The following is a 13,580-nucleotide window of genomic DNA, read 5'->3' on the forward strand; positions in this document are numbered from 1 at the left end:
TTCCTGTATGTCCTGCTGTGATGTGGACCCCTGGACAGGGGACCTGTCCCCTCTCTGTGTCGTGGTCTGATGTGGACCTGTTGACACAGGGCCCAGCCATCGTCCATCTCTGTCCTGGTGTGACGTGAACCCCTGGACATGTAGCCTGTCCTCCCTCTGGGTCCTGGTGTGATGTGGACGTGTGGACACAGGACCCAGCCTGCCTCCCATGTCATGGTGTGACATGGACACCTGGAAACGAGGCCTGTCTGTCCTCTTTGTCCTGGTGTGATATGGACCCCTAGACACATGGCCTGTCCTTCCTCTGTGCCCTGGTGTGATATGACAGTGTGCACACACTGCCCAGCTGTCCTCCCACTGTGTCCTGGTGTGGTGTCAAGCCCTGGACACGGAGCCGGTCCTCCCTCTGTGTTCTGGTGTCATGTGGACCCGTGGACATTGGGCCTCTCCTCCCTCTTTGTCCTGGTGTGATGTGGACCTGTGGACACAGGGCCCAGCCTTCCTCCCTCTATGTCCTGGTGTGTCGTGATACCCTGGACATGGGGCCTGTCCTCCCTCTGTATCCTGGTGTGATGTGGATGCCTGGACATGGGGTCTGTCCTCCCTCTTTGTCCTGGTGTGATGTAGACATGAGGACACAGGGCCCAGCCTTCCTCCCTCTATGTCATAGTGTGAAAAGGACCCCTGGATATGGGGTCTGTCCTCCCTCTGTGTCCTGGTGTTATGTGGACACCTGGACACGGTGCCTGTTCTCCCTCTGTGTCTTGGTGTCACGTGGACTGCTGTACATGGGGCCTGTCGTCTATCTGTGTCCTGCTGTGATGTGGACGTGTGGACACAGGGCCCAGCCTTCCTCCCTCTATGTCCTCGTGTGATGTGGTCTCCTGGACATGCGGCCTGTGCTCCCTCTGTGTCCTGGTGTGATATGGACGTGTGGACACAGGACCCAGCCTTCTTCCCTTTGTGTCCTGGTGTTACGTGGACCCTTGGACATGGGGCTTGTCCTCCCTCTGTGTCCTGGTGTGACTTGGACCCCTAGACATGGGGTTTCTCCTCCCTCTGTGTCCTGATGTAATGTGGACATGTGGACAGAGGGCCCCACCCTTCCTCCCTCTATGTCCTGGTGTGATGTGTATCCCTGAACACCTGGCCTGTCCTCTGTGTGTGTCCAGTTGTGATGTGGACCCCTGGACACGGGGCCTGTCCTCCCTATGTGTCCTGGTGTGAGGTGGACCCCTAGACACGGGGCCTGTCCTTCCTCTGTGTCCTGCTGAGATGTGGCCCCTGGACACGGAGTCTGTCCTTCCTCTGTGTCCTGGTGTGACATTCACACCTGGACACAGGTCCTGTCCTCCCTCTGTGTCCCGGTGTGATATGGACGTGTGGACACAGGGCCCAGCCTTCCTTCCTCTATGTCATGGTGTGACGTGGACCCCAGGACAAGGGGCCTGTCCTTCTTCTGTGTCGTGCTGTGATGTGTACATGTGTACTCCGGGCCCAGCCTTCCTCCCTCTATGTCCTGTTGTGATTTGGACCCCTGAACACCTGGCCTGACCTCCGTCTGTGTCCTGGTGTGATGTGGACCCCTGTACATGGGGCCTATCCTCCCTCTGTGTCCTGGTGTGACATTCACACCAGGACACAGGGCCTGTCCTCCCTCTGTGTCCTGGTGTTATGTGCACATGTGGACACAGGGCCCAGCCTTCCTCCCTCTATGTCCTGATGTGACGTGCACCCATGGACATGGGACCTGTCCTCCCTCTGTGTCCTGTTGTGATATGGACCCCTGGACACGGGGCATGTCCTACTTCTGTGTCCTGGTGTGATGTGGAACCCTGGACATGGGGCCTGTTCTCCCTCTGTGTCCTGGTGTAATATTTACCCGTGAACACGGGGCCTGTCCTCCTCCTATGTCCTGGTGTGACATGGACAACTTGACATGGGACTTTTCCCTCCTCTGTGTCCTGGTGTGATGTGGACCCCTGGACACGGGGCCTGTCCTCCCTCTAACTCCTGGTGTGACGTGGACCCCTGGACATGGGGCCTGTACTCCCTGTGTCCTGGTGTGATGTGGACATGTGGACACAGGGCCCAGCTTTCCTCCCTCTATATCCTGGTGTGACGTGCACCCCTGAACACTTGGCCTGTCCTCCATCTGTGTCCTGGTGTGATGTGGACCGCTGGACACGGGGCCTGTCCTCCCTCTGTGTCCTGGTGTGACATTCACCCCTGGACACAGGGCCTTTACTCCCTCTTTGTCCTGGTGTGATGTGCACATGTGGACACAGGGCCCAGCCTTCCTCCCTGTATGTCCTGGTGTGACATGGACACATGGTCATGGGGACTGTCCTCCCTCTGTCGACTGGTGTGATATGGACCTCTGGACACGGTTCCTGTCCTCCCTCTAAGTCCTGGTGTGACATGGACCCCTGGACATGAGGCCTGTCCTCCCTCTGTGTTCTGGTGTGATGTAGACCCCTGGGCATGGAGCCTGTCCTCCCTCCATGTCCTGGTGTGACGTGGACCCCTGGACATGGCGCCTGTCCTCCGTGTCCTGGTGTGATGTGGACGTGTGGACACAGGGCCCTGCCTTCCTCCATCTCTGTCCTGGTGTGTTGTGGACCACTGGACATGGGGCCTGTCCTCCCTCTGTGTCCTCGTCTGATGTGGATGTGTGGACACAGGGCCCTGCCTTCCTCCATCTCTCTCCTGGTGTGACGGGGACCCCTGGACATGGGGTTTGTCCTCCCTCTGTGTTCTGTTGTGATGTGGACTTGTGGACCCAGGACCCGGCCTTCCTTCCTCTTTGTTAGTGTGTGACGTGGACCCCTGGACACAGGGCCGGTCCTTCCTCTGTGTCCTGGTGTGACATGGACCCCTGAACACATGGCCTGTCCTCCCTCTGTGTCCTGGTGTGATGTGGCAGTGTGTACACACGGCCCAACCTTCATCCCACTGTGTCCTGGTGTGACGTGGAGCTGTGAACACAGGACTTGTTCTCCCTCTGTGTCCTGGTGTGATGTGGACATGTGGACACAGGTCCCAGCCTTCCTCCATCTATGTCCTGGTGTGACGTGGACTGCTGGTCACCTGGCCTGTCCTTCATCTGTGTCCTGCTGTAACGTGGACCCCGGACATGGGGCCAGTCCTCCCTCTGTATCTTCATGTGATGTGGAACCCTGGATATCGGGCATGTCCTTCTTCTGTCTTCTGGTGTGATATGGACCCCTGGACACGGGGCCTATCCTTCCTCTGTCTCCTGGTGTAACAATCACCCCTAGACACAGGGCCTGTCCTCGCTCTGTGTCCTGGTGTGATGTGGACCTGTGGACCCAGAGCCCAGCCTTCCTCCATCTGTGTCCTGGTGTGTCGTGAAACCCTGGACATGGGGCCTGTCCTCCCTCTGTGTCCTGGTGTGATGTAGGCCCCTTGACACAGAGCCTATCCTCCCTCTATGTCCTGGTTTGACGTGGACCCCTGGACATTGAGCCTCTCGTCCCTCTGTGTCCTGGTGTGATGTGGATGTGTGGACACAGTACCCAGACTTTATCCCTCTATGTCATGGTGTGACGTGGACCCCTGGACATGTGACTTCTCGTCCCTCTGTGTCCTCGTGTGATGTGGACCCCTGGAAATGGGGCCTGTCCTCCCATCTCTATCCTGGTGTGATGTGGACGTGTCGACACAGGGCCCAGCCTTCCTCCCTCTTTGTCCTCGTGTGACATGGACTCCTGGACACCTGGCCTGTTCTCCCTCTGTATCCTGGTGCGACGTGGACCCCTGTACACGGGGCATGTTCTCCCTCTGTGTCCTGGTGTGATGTGGACCCCTGTACATGGGGCATGTTCTCCCTCTGTGTCCTGGTGTGATGTGGACCCGTGGACACGGGGCCTGTCCTCCCTTTGTTTTCTGGTGTGATATGGATGTGTGGACACAGGGCCCAGCCTACCTCCCTCTATGTCATGGTATAACGAGGACCCCTGGACATTTTGCCTGTCCTCCCTCTGTGTCCTGTTGTGATGTGGACCCCTGGACACGGGGCCTGTCCTCCCTCTAAGTCCTGGTGTGACGTTGATCCCTGGACATGGGGCCTGTCCTGCCTCTGTGTCCTGGTCAGATGTGGACATGTAGAGACACGGCCGAGCCTTCCTCCCTCTATGTCCTGGTGTGACGTGGACCTCAGGATATTGGACCTGTCCTCCCTCTGTGTCCTGGTGTGATGTGGACCCTTGGACACAGTGCCTGTCCTCCCTCTGTGTCCTGGTGTCACGTGGAACCCTGTCCATGAGGCCTGTTGTCCCTCTGTGTCCTGGTGTGATGTCGACCCCTGGACATGGGGTCTATTCTACCTCTTTGTGCTGGTGTGACGTGGACCCCTGGACACGGGGCCTGTCCTCCCTCTGTGTCCTGAGGTGATGTGGATCCCTTAACATAGGACCAGTTCACCCTCTATGTCGTGGTGTGACGTGGTCCACTGGACATAGGGCCTATCTGGCCTCTGTGTCTTGGTGTGATGTGGACCTGTGGACACGGGGCCCAGCCTTCCTATCTCTATGTCCTGATGTGACGTGGACCCCTGGACATGGGGCCTGTCCTCCATCTGTGTCCTGGTGTTATGTGGATGTGTTAACACAGGGCCCAGCCTTCCTCCCTCTATGTCCTGCTTTGACGTTGACCCCTGGACATGGGGCCTGTACTCCATTTGTGGCCTGGTGTGCCGTGAACCCCAAGACACAGGGCCTGTCCTCCCTCTGTGTCCTGGTGTGATGTGGACCCCTGGACACGACGTTTTCTCCCTCTGTGTCTTGGTATAATGGGAACCCCTGGACATAGGGCCTGTCTTCTTACTGTGTCCTGGTGTGATGTGAACGAGTGGAAAGAAGTCCCAACCTTCCTCCCTCTGTGTCCTGGTGTGATGTGGAGCCCTGGACATGCGGCCTGTACTCGCTCTATGTCCTGGTGTTACCTGGACTCCTGGGCATGGGGCCTGTCCTCCCTCTGTGTCCTAGTGTGATGTGGATCCCTGGACATGGAGCGTGTCCTTCCTCTATGTCTTCGTGTGACATGGACCCCTGGACACAGGGCCTGTCCTCTGTCTGTGTCCTGGTGTGATGTGGACGTTTGGAGATAATGCTCAGCCTTCGTTCCTCTAGGTCCTCTTGTGATGTGGACCGTTGGTCACGGGGCCTGTCCTCCCTCTGTGTCCTGGGGTGATGTGGACCCCTGTATACGGGGCCTATCCTCCCTCTTTGTCCTGGTGTGATGTTGACACATGGACACAGGTCACAGCCTTCCTCCCTCTATGTCCCGGTGTGACGTGGAACCCTGGACACAGGGCCTGTCCTCCGTCTTTGTCCTGGTGTGATGTGATCCTGTGGTCACCGCACCCAGCCCCTCCTCCCCCTCTGTGTCCTGGGTCACCGGGTGTGGGCCGTAATGCGGGCGGGGACCTCCAGTGAGCTGAGGTATGTCTCGTCCATGCCTTGGGGCCCCCTCTCTTGTGTGAGCCGAGGGTTGTGAAAGGTGCTTGAGTTAAGTGGGCTGAGTGTGGGGCCCTGGAAATGCTGGGACTTCCCGGTTGACAGTGCCCTTGTGTGCTGCAAGGTGTGCTTGCCAACCCCTCCCGATGCCCGGAACGGAAGCTTTTGGTCGGGGCACTACCTTTGATGCAAAGCCCTCTTCTCCACTGGAACATTCCTTCAGCCCATGATTGAGTTTCAAATACTGAGGATGGGGAGCACCCCCTCCAATAGCAAGAAGGGACACCAGGTGGAGATAAATGTTTATTTTATTTTATTTTATTTATTTATTTATTTATTTATTTTGATTTGGAGTCTTGCTCTGTCGCCCAGGCTGGAGGGCAGTGGTGTGATCTCGGCTCACTGCAAACTTTGCCTCCCAAGCTCAAGAGATTCTCCTGCCTCAGGCTCCCAAGTATCTGGGATCACAACACCCACCACCATTCCTGTCTAAGTTTTTGTATTTTTAGTAGAGATGGGGTTTCACCATGTTCGCCAGGCTGGTCTCAAACTCCTGACCTCATGTGATCTGCCTGTCTCAGCCTCCCAAAGTGCTGGGATTACAGGTATCAGCTACTGTGCCCGGCCTGAGCTGGCTTCTTTTAAACCATCACCAATTCCATTCCCCCTCTCCTTCCTGAGAAGCAAAAAGGACCTAGAAATAGAAATTCCATTTAACCCAGCAATCCCATTACTGGGTATATATCCAAAGGATTATAAATCGTTGTACTATAAGGACACATGCACATGAATGTTCATTGCAGCACAGTTTACAATAGCAAAGACCTGGAACCAACCCAAATGCCCATCGATGATAGACCAGACAGGAAAAATGTGGCACATATACACCATGGAATATTACGCAGCCATCAAAAACGATGAATTCACGTCCTTTGTAGGGAAATGGATGAACCTGGAAACCATCATTCTCAGGAAACTGACACAAGAACACAAAATCAAACATTGCATGTTTTCACTCATAGACGGGTGTTGAACAAAGGGAACACATGGACACCGGGAGGGGAGCACTATACACTGTGGTCTGTTGGGGGGGAGTGGGAGGGACCGTGGCAGGTGGGGAGTTGGGGAGAGATAGCATGGGGAGAAATGCCACATATAGGTGAAGGGGAGGAAGGCAGCAAATCACACTGCCACATATGCACCTATGCAACAATCTTGCATGTTTTTCACATGTACCCCAAAACCTAAAATGCAATTAAAAAAAAAGGAAAGGAAAAAAGGCCAAGCATGGTGGCTCACACTTGTAATTCCAGCACTTTGGGAGGCCGAGGTAGGCGGATCACATGAGGTCAGGAGTTCGAAACCAGCCTGACCAACATGGTGAAACCCCATCTCTACTGAAAACACAAAAATTATCCGGGTGTGGTGGCGGGCACCTGTAGTCCCAGCTTCTCGGGAGCCTGAGGCAGGAGAGTCGCTTGAACCCGGGAGTGGGAGGCTGCAGTGAGGTGAGATCGCACCACTGCACTCCAGCCTGGGCGATGGAGGAAGATTCCATCTCAAAAAGAAAAAAACAAGTAACTTCTATTTCCAATATTTACGGTTCCTGAAATTGCCTCCTGACATATTTTCAGTTCGGCATAAAGGTTTCTCTGTACACAGTGAAGTATGAGGTAACAGAAAGTGTAAACAGACCAGAACCTACTCTTCTGCCGACCGCTGAGTTTCAGCCAAAGGCAGCCAAATGTTGAAACCGGCTTCAAATAAGGTAAACGCCAAGCTGCCACCAATGCGGCTGTTTCTGTGCCTGGCTTCTGGCTCCCCTTCCTTCCTCCCTCCCTCCCTTTTTTCCTTTCTCCCTTCTTCCTTCTTCCTTTTTCCTTTCCCTTCCCTTCTCTTCTTCCCTTCCCTCCCCTCCCATCCCCTCCCTTTCCCTCTCCCCCTTCCCTTCCCGGTTTCCCTTCCCTCCCATCCCCTCCCCCCCCCTCCCCTTCCCCCTTCCATTCCCCCTTCCCCCTTCCCCCTTCCCTTCCCCCTTCCCTCCCCTCCCCTCCCCTCTTCCCTCTCCTCCCCTTCCTTCTCCTCCCCTTTCCTCACCTCTGCTCTCCTCCACTCTCCTTCCCTCCACTTCCCTACCCTTCCCTACCCTCCACTCTCCTTCCCCCTTCCCTCCCATCCCCTCCCCTTCCCCCTTCCCTCCCCTCCCCTTCTCCCCTTCCCACCCCTCCCCTTCCTTCCCCTTCCCCTTACCCTCCCCTTGCCCTTCCCTCTTCTTCTCCCCTTCCCTCCATTTCCCCCTTCCCACCCCTCCTCTCCCCTCCCCTTCCCTCCCTTCCCCTCCTTTCCCCCTTCCGCCTTCCCCTCCCATTCCCTTCCCCCTCCCCTTCCCTCCCCTCCCCCCTTCCCTCCCCTCCCCTCTACTCACCTTTCCTTTCACCCTTCCCTTCCCTGTTCCCTTCTTTCCTTCCCTGCTTCCCTCCCCTCCCCTCCCCCTTTCCTCCCCTCCTCTCCCCTCTGCTCCCCTTTCTTTCCCCCTTCACTTCCCCGTTCCCTTCTTTCCTTTGCTTCTTTCCTTCCCTTGTTCTCCTCCCTTCCCTTCCCCTTCCATTTCTCCCTTCCCCGCTTCCCTCCCCACTCCCCTTCCCTTATCCCCCCAACTTCCTTTCCTTTCCTGAGATGGAGATTCTCTCGTCACCCAGGCTGGAGTGCAGTGGCACAATGTCAGCTCACGGCAACCTCCACCTCCTGGATTCAAGGAATTCTGCCTCAGCCTCCCGAGTAGCTGGGATCACAGGCATGTGCCACCACACCCGGGTAATTTTTGTATTTTTAGTAGAGACGGGGTTTCATGTTATTGGTCAGTCTGGTCTCGCAGTCCTGACCTCAGGTGATCCGCCTGCCTCAGCCTCCCAAAGTGCTAGGATGACAAGTGTGAATCAGACCTTGCCCAGCCTCAGAGCAAGCTTTTATCCAGGTAGCCAGCTTCAGAGAGGATAGATGGGAAAGATTTCTTATCAGACTTCAGGTCTGTGTTGATGTGAGTGCTGTTTTTCATATAATGTGCTTGCTGGACCTACAGAATGACGCTCGGCCCCTACCCCACTTCCCACGATGACGGGAACCAGTCTTTCAGGCTGTAGAGTGCCCTGCTCAAGGAGGCAGTCCATTCAGATGGTTGGGGAGCCTTTCAATTTTAATTTTGGTTTACAGGTTCTGTAGATTATGCAAAAGGTAGATTAAGGAGAGCAAAACAGGCCAGGTGCGGTGGCTCACGCCTGTAACCTCAGCACTTTGGGAGGCTGAGGCAGGCGGATCACCTGAGGTCAGCAGCTCAAGACCCATCTGACCAACATGGTGAAGCCCCGTGTCTACTAAAAAATACAAAAATTGGGCCAGACGTGGTGGCTCACACCTGTAATCCAAGCACTTTGCAGGCCAAAGCGGGTGGATCACCTGAGGTTGTGAGTTCAAGATCAGCCTGACCGACATGGTGAAACCCCGTCTTCAAAGACAAAAAAAAAAATACAAAAATTGACACGGCGTCGTGGCTCACTCCTGTAATCCCATCACTTTGGGAGGTTGAGGCATGTGGATCACCTGAGGTCAGGAGTTTGAGACCAGCCTGGCCAAGATGATGAAACCCCGTCTCTACTGAAAACACAAAAATCAGCCGGGCATGGTGGCGGGCACCTGTAGTCCCAGCTACTCAGGAGGCTGAGGCAGGAGAATCGCTTGAACCCGGGAGGCGGAGGCTGTGGTGAGCCGAGACTGTGCCACTGCGCTCCAACCTGGGCGACAAGAGCAAAAGTCTGTCTCAAAAAAAAAAAAAAGGAAAAAAATGAGCAAGGTTTGGCACGGTGGCTCACGCCTGTAATCCCAGCAATCTGGGAGGCCAAGGCGGGTGGATCACTTGAGGTCAGGAGTTTGAGACCAGCCTGGCCAAGATGGCAAAACCCCGTCTCTACTAAAAATACAAAATTAGCCGGGCGTGGTGCCGGGCCCCTGTATTCCCAGCTACTCAGTAGGCTGAGGCAGGAGAATCACTTGGACCCAGGAGCCAGAGGATGCAGCGAGCCAAGATCGTGCCAATGCACTCCAGCCTGGGCTACAGAGTAAAACTCTGTCTTAAAAAAACAAGAAACAAAAAACCCCAGCTCACAGGTTGGGCAAAGGAGCAGGCTTTTGTCAACCTGGTCTCTTGCCCTTACCCAGGAATAAGGTTACACAGTTTAGAAATGCGGTTTTTTTGTTTGTTTGTTTGTTTTTTGAGACGGAGTTTCAGTCTTGTCGCCCAGGCTGGAGTGCAATGCCGCAATCTCAGCTCACTGCATCCTCTGCCTCCCAGGTTTAAGCGATTCAGTTCTCCTGCCTCAGCCTCCCGAGTAGCTGGGATTACAGGCATGTGCCACCACACCCAACTAATTTTTTGTATTTTTGCCAGAGACGGGGTTTCACCATGTTGGTCAGGCTGGTCTCAAACTCCTGACCTCAGATGGTCCGCCCGCCTCAGCCTCCCAAGGTGCTGGGATGACAGGCATGAGCCACCGTGCCCGGCCTAGAAATAAGTCTTAAAAGCCACTGAGAGAACTTGGCCTTAACCTTCTGCTGACTTTGCTGTCTTCTGGTCTTGGAGTGAGCTCAGCTGGCCAACACAGGGGCACGGGAACCTACCTACCCCTGGGGGAGCTCCTTCAAGCACAGCCTGCAGCCCCCTTCGCCCTGCCCCCACAGAGATTCTGGCTCAGCATATCTACATGGACCCTCAAAATTTTCATTTCTAATTATGCAGCGACCCAATTTTCACAATCACTGGTCAGTGTCAACACTCTCTATAAGCCTCATAACAAATGTCACAGACTTTGTGCCGAACACAACAGCATTCTTCTCTGTCTCCCACATGGGGATTCGGACGTGGGCATCTTTGGGGCCATTATTCTGTCTCCCACATGGGGATTAGGATGAGGACATCTTGGGGGCCATTATTCTCTCTCCTTCATGGGGATTAGGATGTGGACATCTTTGGGGACATTATTCTGTCTCCCACATGGGGATTAGGACGTGGACATCTTTGTGCAATCATTCTGTCTCCCACATGGGATTAGGACGTGGACATCTTTGGGGTCATTATTCTGTCTCCCACATGGGGATTAGGACGTGGACATCTGGGGCCATTATTCTGTCTCCCACATGGGGATTAGGATGTGGGCATCTTTGTGCCATTATTCTGTCTCCCACATGGGGATTAGGACTTGGACATCTCTGGGGCCATTATTTTGTCCCCACATGGGGATTAGGATGTGGCTATCTTTGGGGCCATTATTCTGTCTTTCACATGGGGATTAGGATGTGGCCATCTTTGGGGCCATTATTCCTGAGATCTGAGCCTCTAACCATGTGAATAAGAGGGGTAAACGGGCGGGTGGAGGCAGGTGGTTGTGTGATGTCTCCACCTACTCACTGTTCCAGGAGGGCTGTTTGTGGGCGGCATCAACCTCACCGAGAACCTGCAGTACATCCTGGTGCACCCATCAGAGTCCCCGGAGAAGATGATGATGCCCAACCTGCTGTGCCTGCGGTTGTGGGTCTGGGAGCAGTGCCTGAGGCCGGGGTCCCACTGCACCAACGTCATCACGGGAGACTTCATCGGCGAGGACAGCTTTGTCAGCGATGTCATCACACTCGACCAGAAGCTGCTGTGGTGCTGACAGGGACCCTTCCTAAGTCTGGGACACGGCGGCTGCAGGTTCACCCCCGACGTCCCAAGTATTGTGCCTTATGTGCGGGCCAGATATCGGTGATCAGGGGACCCATCCTATGCCTTCTTTTTCTTTTTGTTAAGAAATAGAGATGGGATCTTGCTGTGCTGGCCAGGCTGGTCTCTATGGGGTCTTGACCTCCTAGCCTAAAGTAATCCTCCCAGCTCAGCCTCCCAAAGTGATGGGATGACTTTTTTCTGTATTCTTCCTGCTGTGGTGACTGCAGCCCTCACAGACCCCGAGAAAGACGGCCCTCCCACAAGTCACTAATTGCTAAACCCAATAACAATGCCCTTGGGAGCTGGCCTCCCCCGTGCAAGCCAGCATCCCCTCGGCTAGCTCCCACACACCAAGCCAGTATTTCCTTTTTTGAGACAGAGTCTCTGTCGCCCACGCTGGAGTGCGGTGGCGCGATCTCAGCTCACCGAAACCTCCGCCTCCTGGGTTCAAGTGATTCTCCCCCCGCAGCCTCCCAAGTAGCTGGCATTACAGGCACCTGCCACCACCACACCTGGCTAATTTTTGTATTTTTCACCACGTTGGCCAGGCTGGTTTTGAACTCCTCACGTCAGGTGATCCGCTTGCCTCAGCCTCCCAAATGTTGGGATTAGAGGCGTGAGCGACCGCGCCCAGCTTGATATTTCTTGCAATTATTTTTAGGGACAGGGTCTTGCCCTGTTGCCCAGGCTGGAGTGCAGTGGTGCAGTGATAGCTCGCTTCGCCTCAACCTCCTGGGGTCAAGTGATCCTCTTCCCCTCAGCCTCCCGAGTAGCTGGGACTACAGGTGCACACCCCCACACCCAGCAGATGTTTGTAATTTTGGTAGAGATGGGGTTTCACCATGTTGCAGAGTCTGGTTTCAAATTCCTGGGCTCCAGGGAACCTGCTGTCTTACCTTTCAGAGTTGCTAGGACCACAGGTGTGCACCACCACACCCAGCTTATTTTATTTTTCTGTAGAGACATGGTCTGGCTATGTTGTCCAGGTTGGTCTCAAACTCCTAGGCTCAGGTAATCCTCCCACCTCAACCTCCCATGGAAGCCAGGACTTCAGGTGTCAGCCAGCAAGCCCAGCTAATTATATTTTTTTTGTAGAGACGGGGTCTGGCTCTGTTGCTCAGCCTGGAGTGCAGTGACACAATCACAGCTCCGTGTAACCTTCAACTCCTGAGCTAGCAATCCCCCCACCTCAGCTTCCCAAGTAGCTGGGACTGTAGGTGTAAACCACCATGCCCAGGTAATTATTACTATTATTATGTTTGAGATGGAGTCTTATCCTGTTGCCCAGGCTGGAGTGCAGTGGTGCAATCTCGGCTCACTGCAACCCCCGCCTCCTGGGTTCAAGCGATTCTGGTGCGTCAGGCTCCCAAGCAGCTGGGATTACAGGTGCCCACAATCATGCCCGGAGTACTTTTTGTGTTTTTAGTAGAGATGGCATTTCTTTTTAAAATTTATTTATTTTTCAGACGGAGTCTTGCTCTGTCGCCCAGGCTGGAGTGCAATGGCATGATCTCCACTCAGCAACCTCCGCCTTCCGGGTTCAAGCAATTCTCCTGCCTCAGCTACTCCAGAGTAGCTGTAATCACAGGTGTGCACCACCATGCCCAGCTAATTTTTTTGTTTAGTAGAGATGAGATTTCACTATATTGGCCAGGCTGGTCTCTAACTCCTGACCTTGTTATCCACCCGCCTCGGCCTCCCAAAGTGCTGGGATTACAGGTGTGAGCCACCGCACCCGGTGAAATGCAGTTTCACCATGTTGCATCAGCTGGTCTCGAACTCCTGACCTCAGGGGATCCACCCGCGTCAGCCTCCCAAAGTGATGGGTTCACAGTCATGAGTCACCACACCTGGCCTCAACCCAATTATTTTCCTGGCCTGAAATCATTCCTTGTTGGGTATGAGGCTACTGAAGCCTGCCCCGTAGAGCAGAGTGCACAGAACTGTTCATAGGCACGAACCCCGAGCTGTGACCCAGCCTTGCTTCCGCATCATGTGGAAATCCCTTGAAGGCTGTTCCTGTGCTGATTTCTGCCTCCCTGGCCAGACCCAGGCTCCCCTCATGCCCTGTGTGGGTGGCAGCCTCTTCTCTCGGGAATGGTCCGGAAGAATTTGTTCTTTTTACGGCCCCTCTGTGCTGGCCATAGTCACCTCTGTGAATTAAAGTCCTATGCATACCCGCTTTCACACACAGATCCTGGAAATACCTCATTTTGTTTTCTTCTGTTTTTTGAGATGGAGTTTCACTTTTGTTGCCCAGGCTGGAGTACAGTGGCGCGATCTCAGCTCACTGCAGCCTCCGCCTCCCGGGTTCAAGTGATTCTCCTGCCTCAGCCTCCCGAGTA

The 13,580-nt window shown here is 54.7% G+C and overlaps 1 protein-coding gene across 1 annotated transcript in view; it reads left to right on the forward strand.

Annotated features, from left to right (window-relative positions):
* The window catches only part of LOC135273130 (PI-PLC X domain-containing protein 1-like), a 36,786-nt gene extending 23,697 nt beyond the window's left edge, over positions 1-13,089 (forward strand). Inside the window, exon 5 of the mRNA XM_064372057.1 lies at positions 10,947-13,089. Coding sequence (XP_064228127.1) covers positions 10,947-11,030 — 84 coding nt within the window. The 3' untranslated portion in view covers positions 11,031-13,089. The remainder of the gene's footprint in view (positions 1-10,946) is intronic.
* The last annotated feature ends 491 nt before the right edge of the window (positions 13,090-13,580 follow it).

The sequence above is a fragment of the Aotus nancymaae genome, unplaced genomic scaffold (genome assembly GCF_030222135.1).
Source record: "Aotus nancymaae isolate 86718 unplaced genomic scaffold, 86718_ANA_hifiasm-v0.15.2.pri h1tg000275l, whole genome shotgun sequence".
Taxonomy (NCBI): domain Eukaryota; kingdom Metazoa; phylum Chordata; class Mammalia; order Primates; family Aotidae; genus Aotus; species Aotus nancymaae.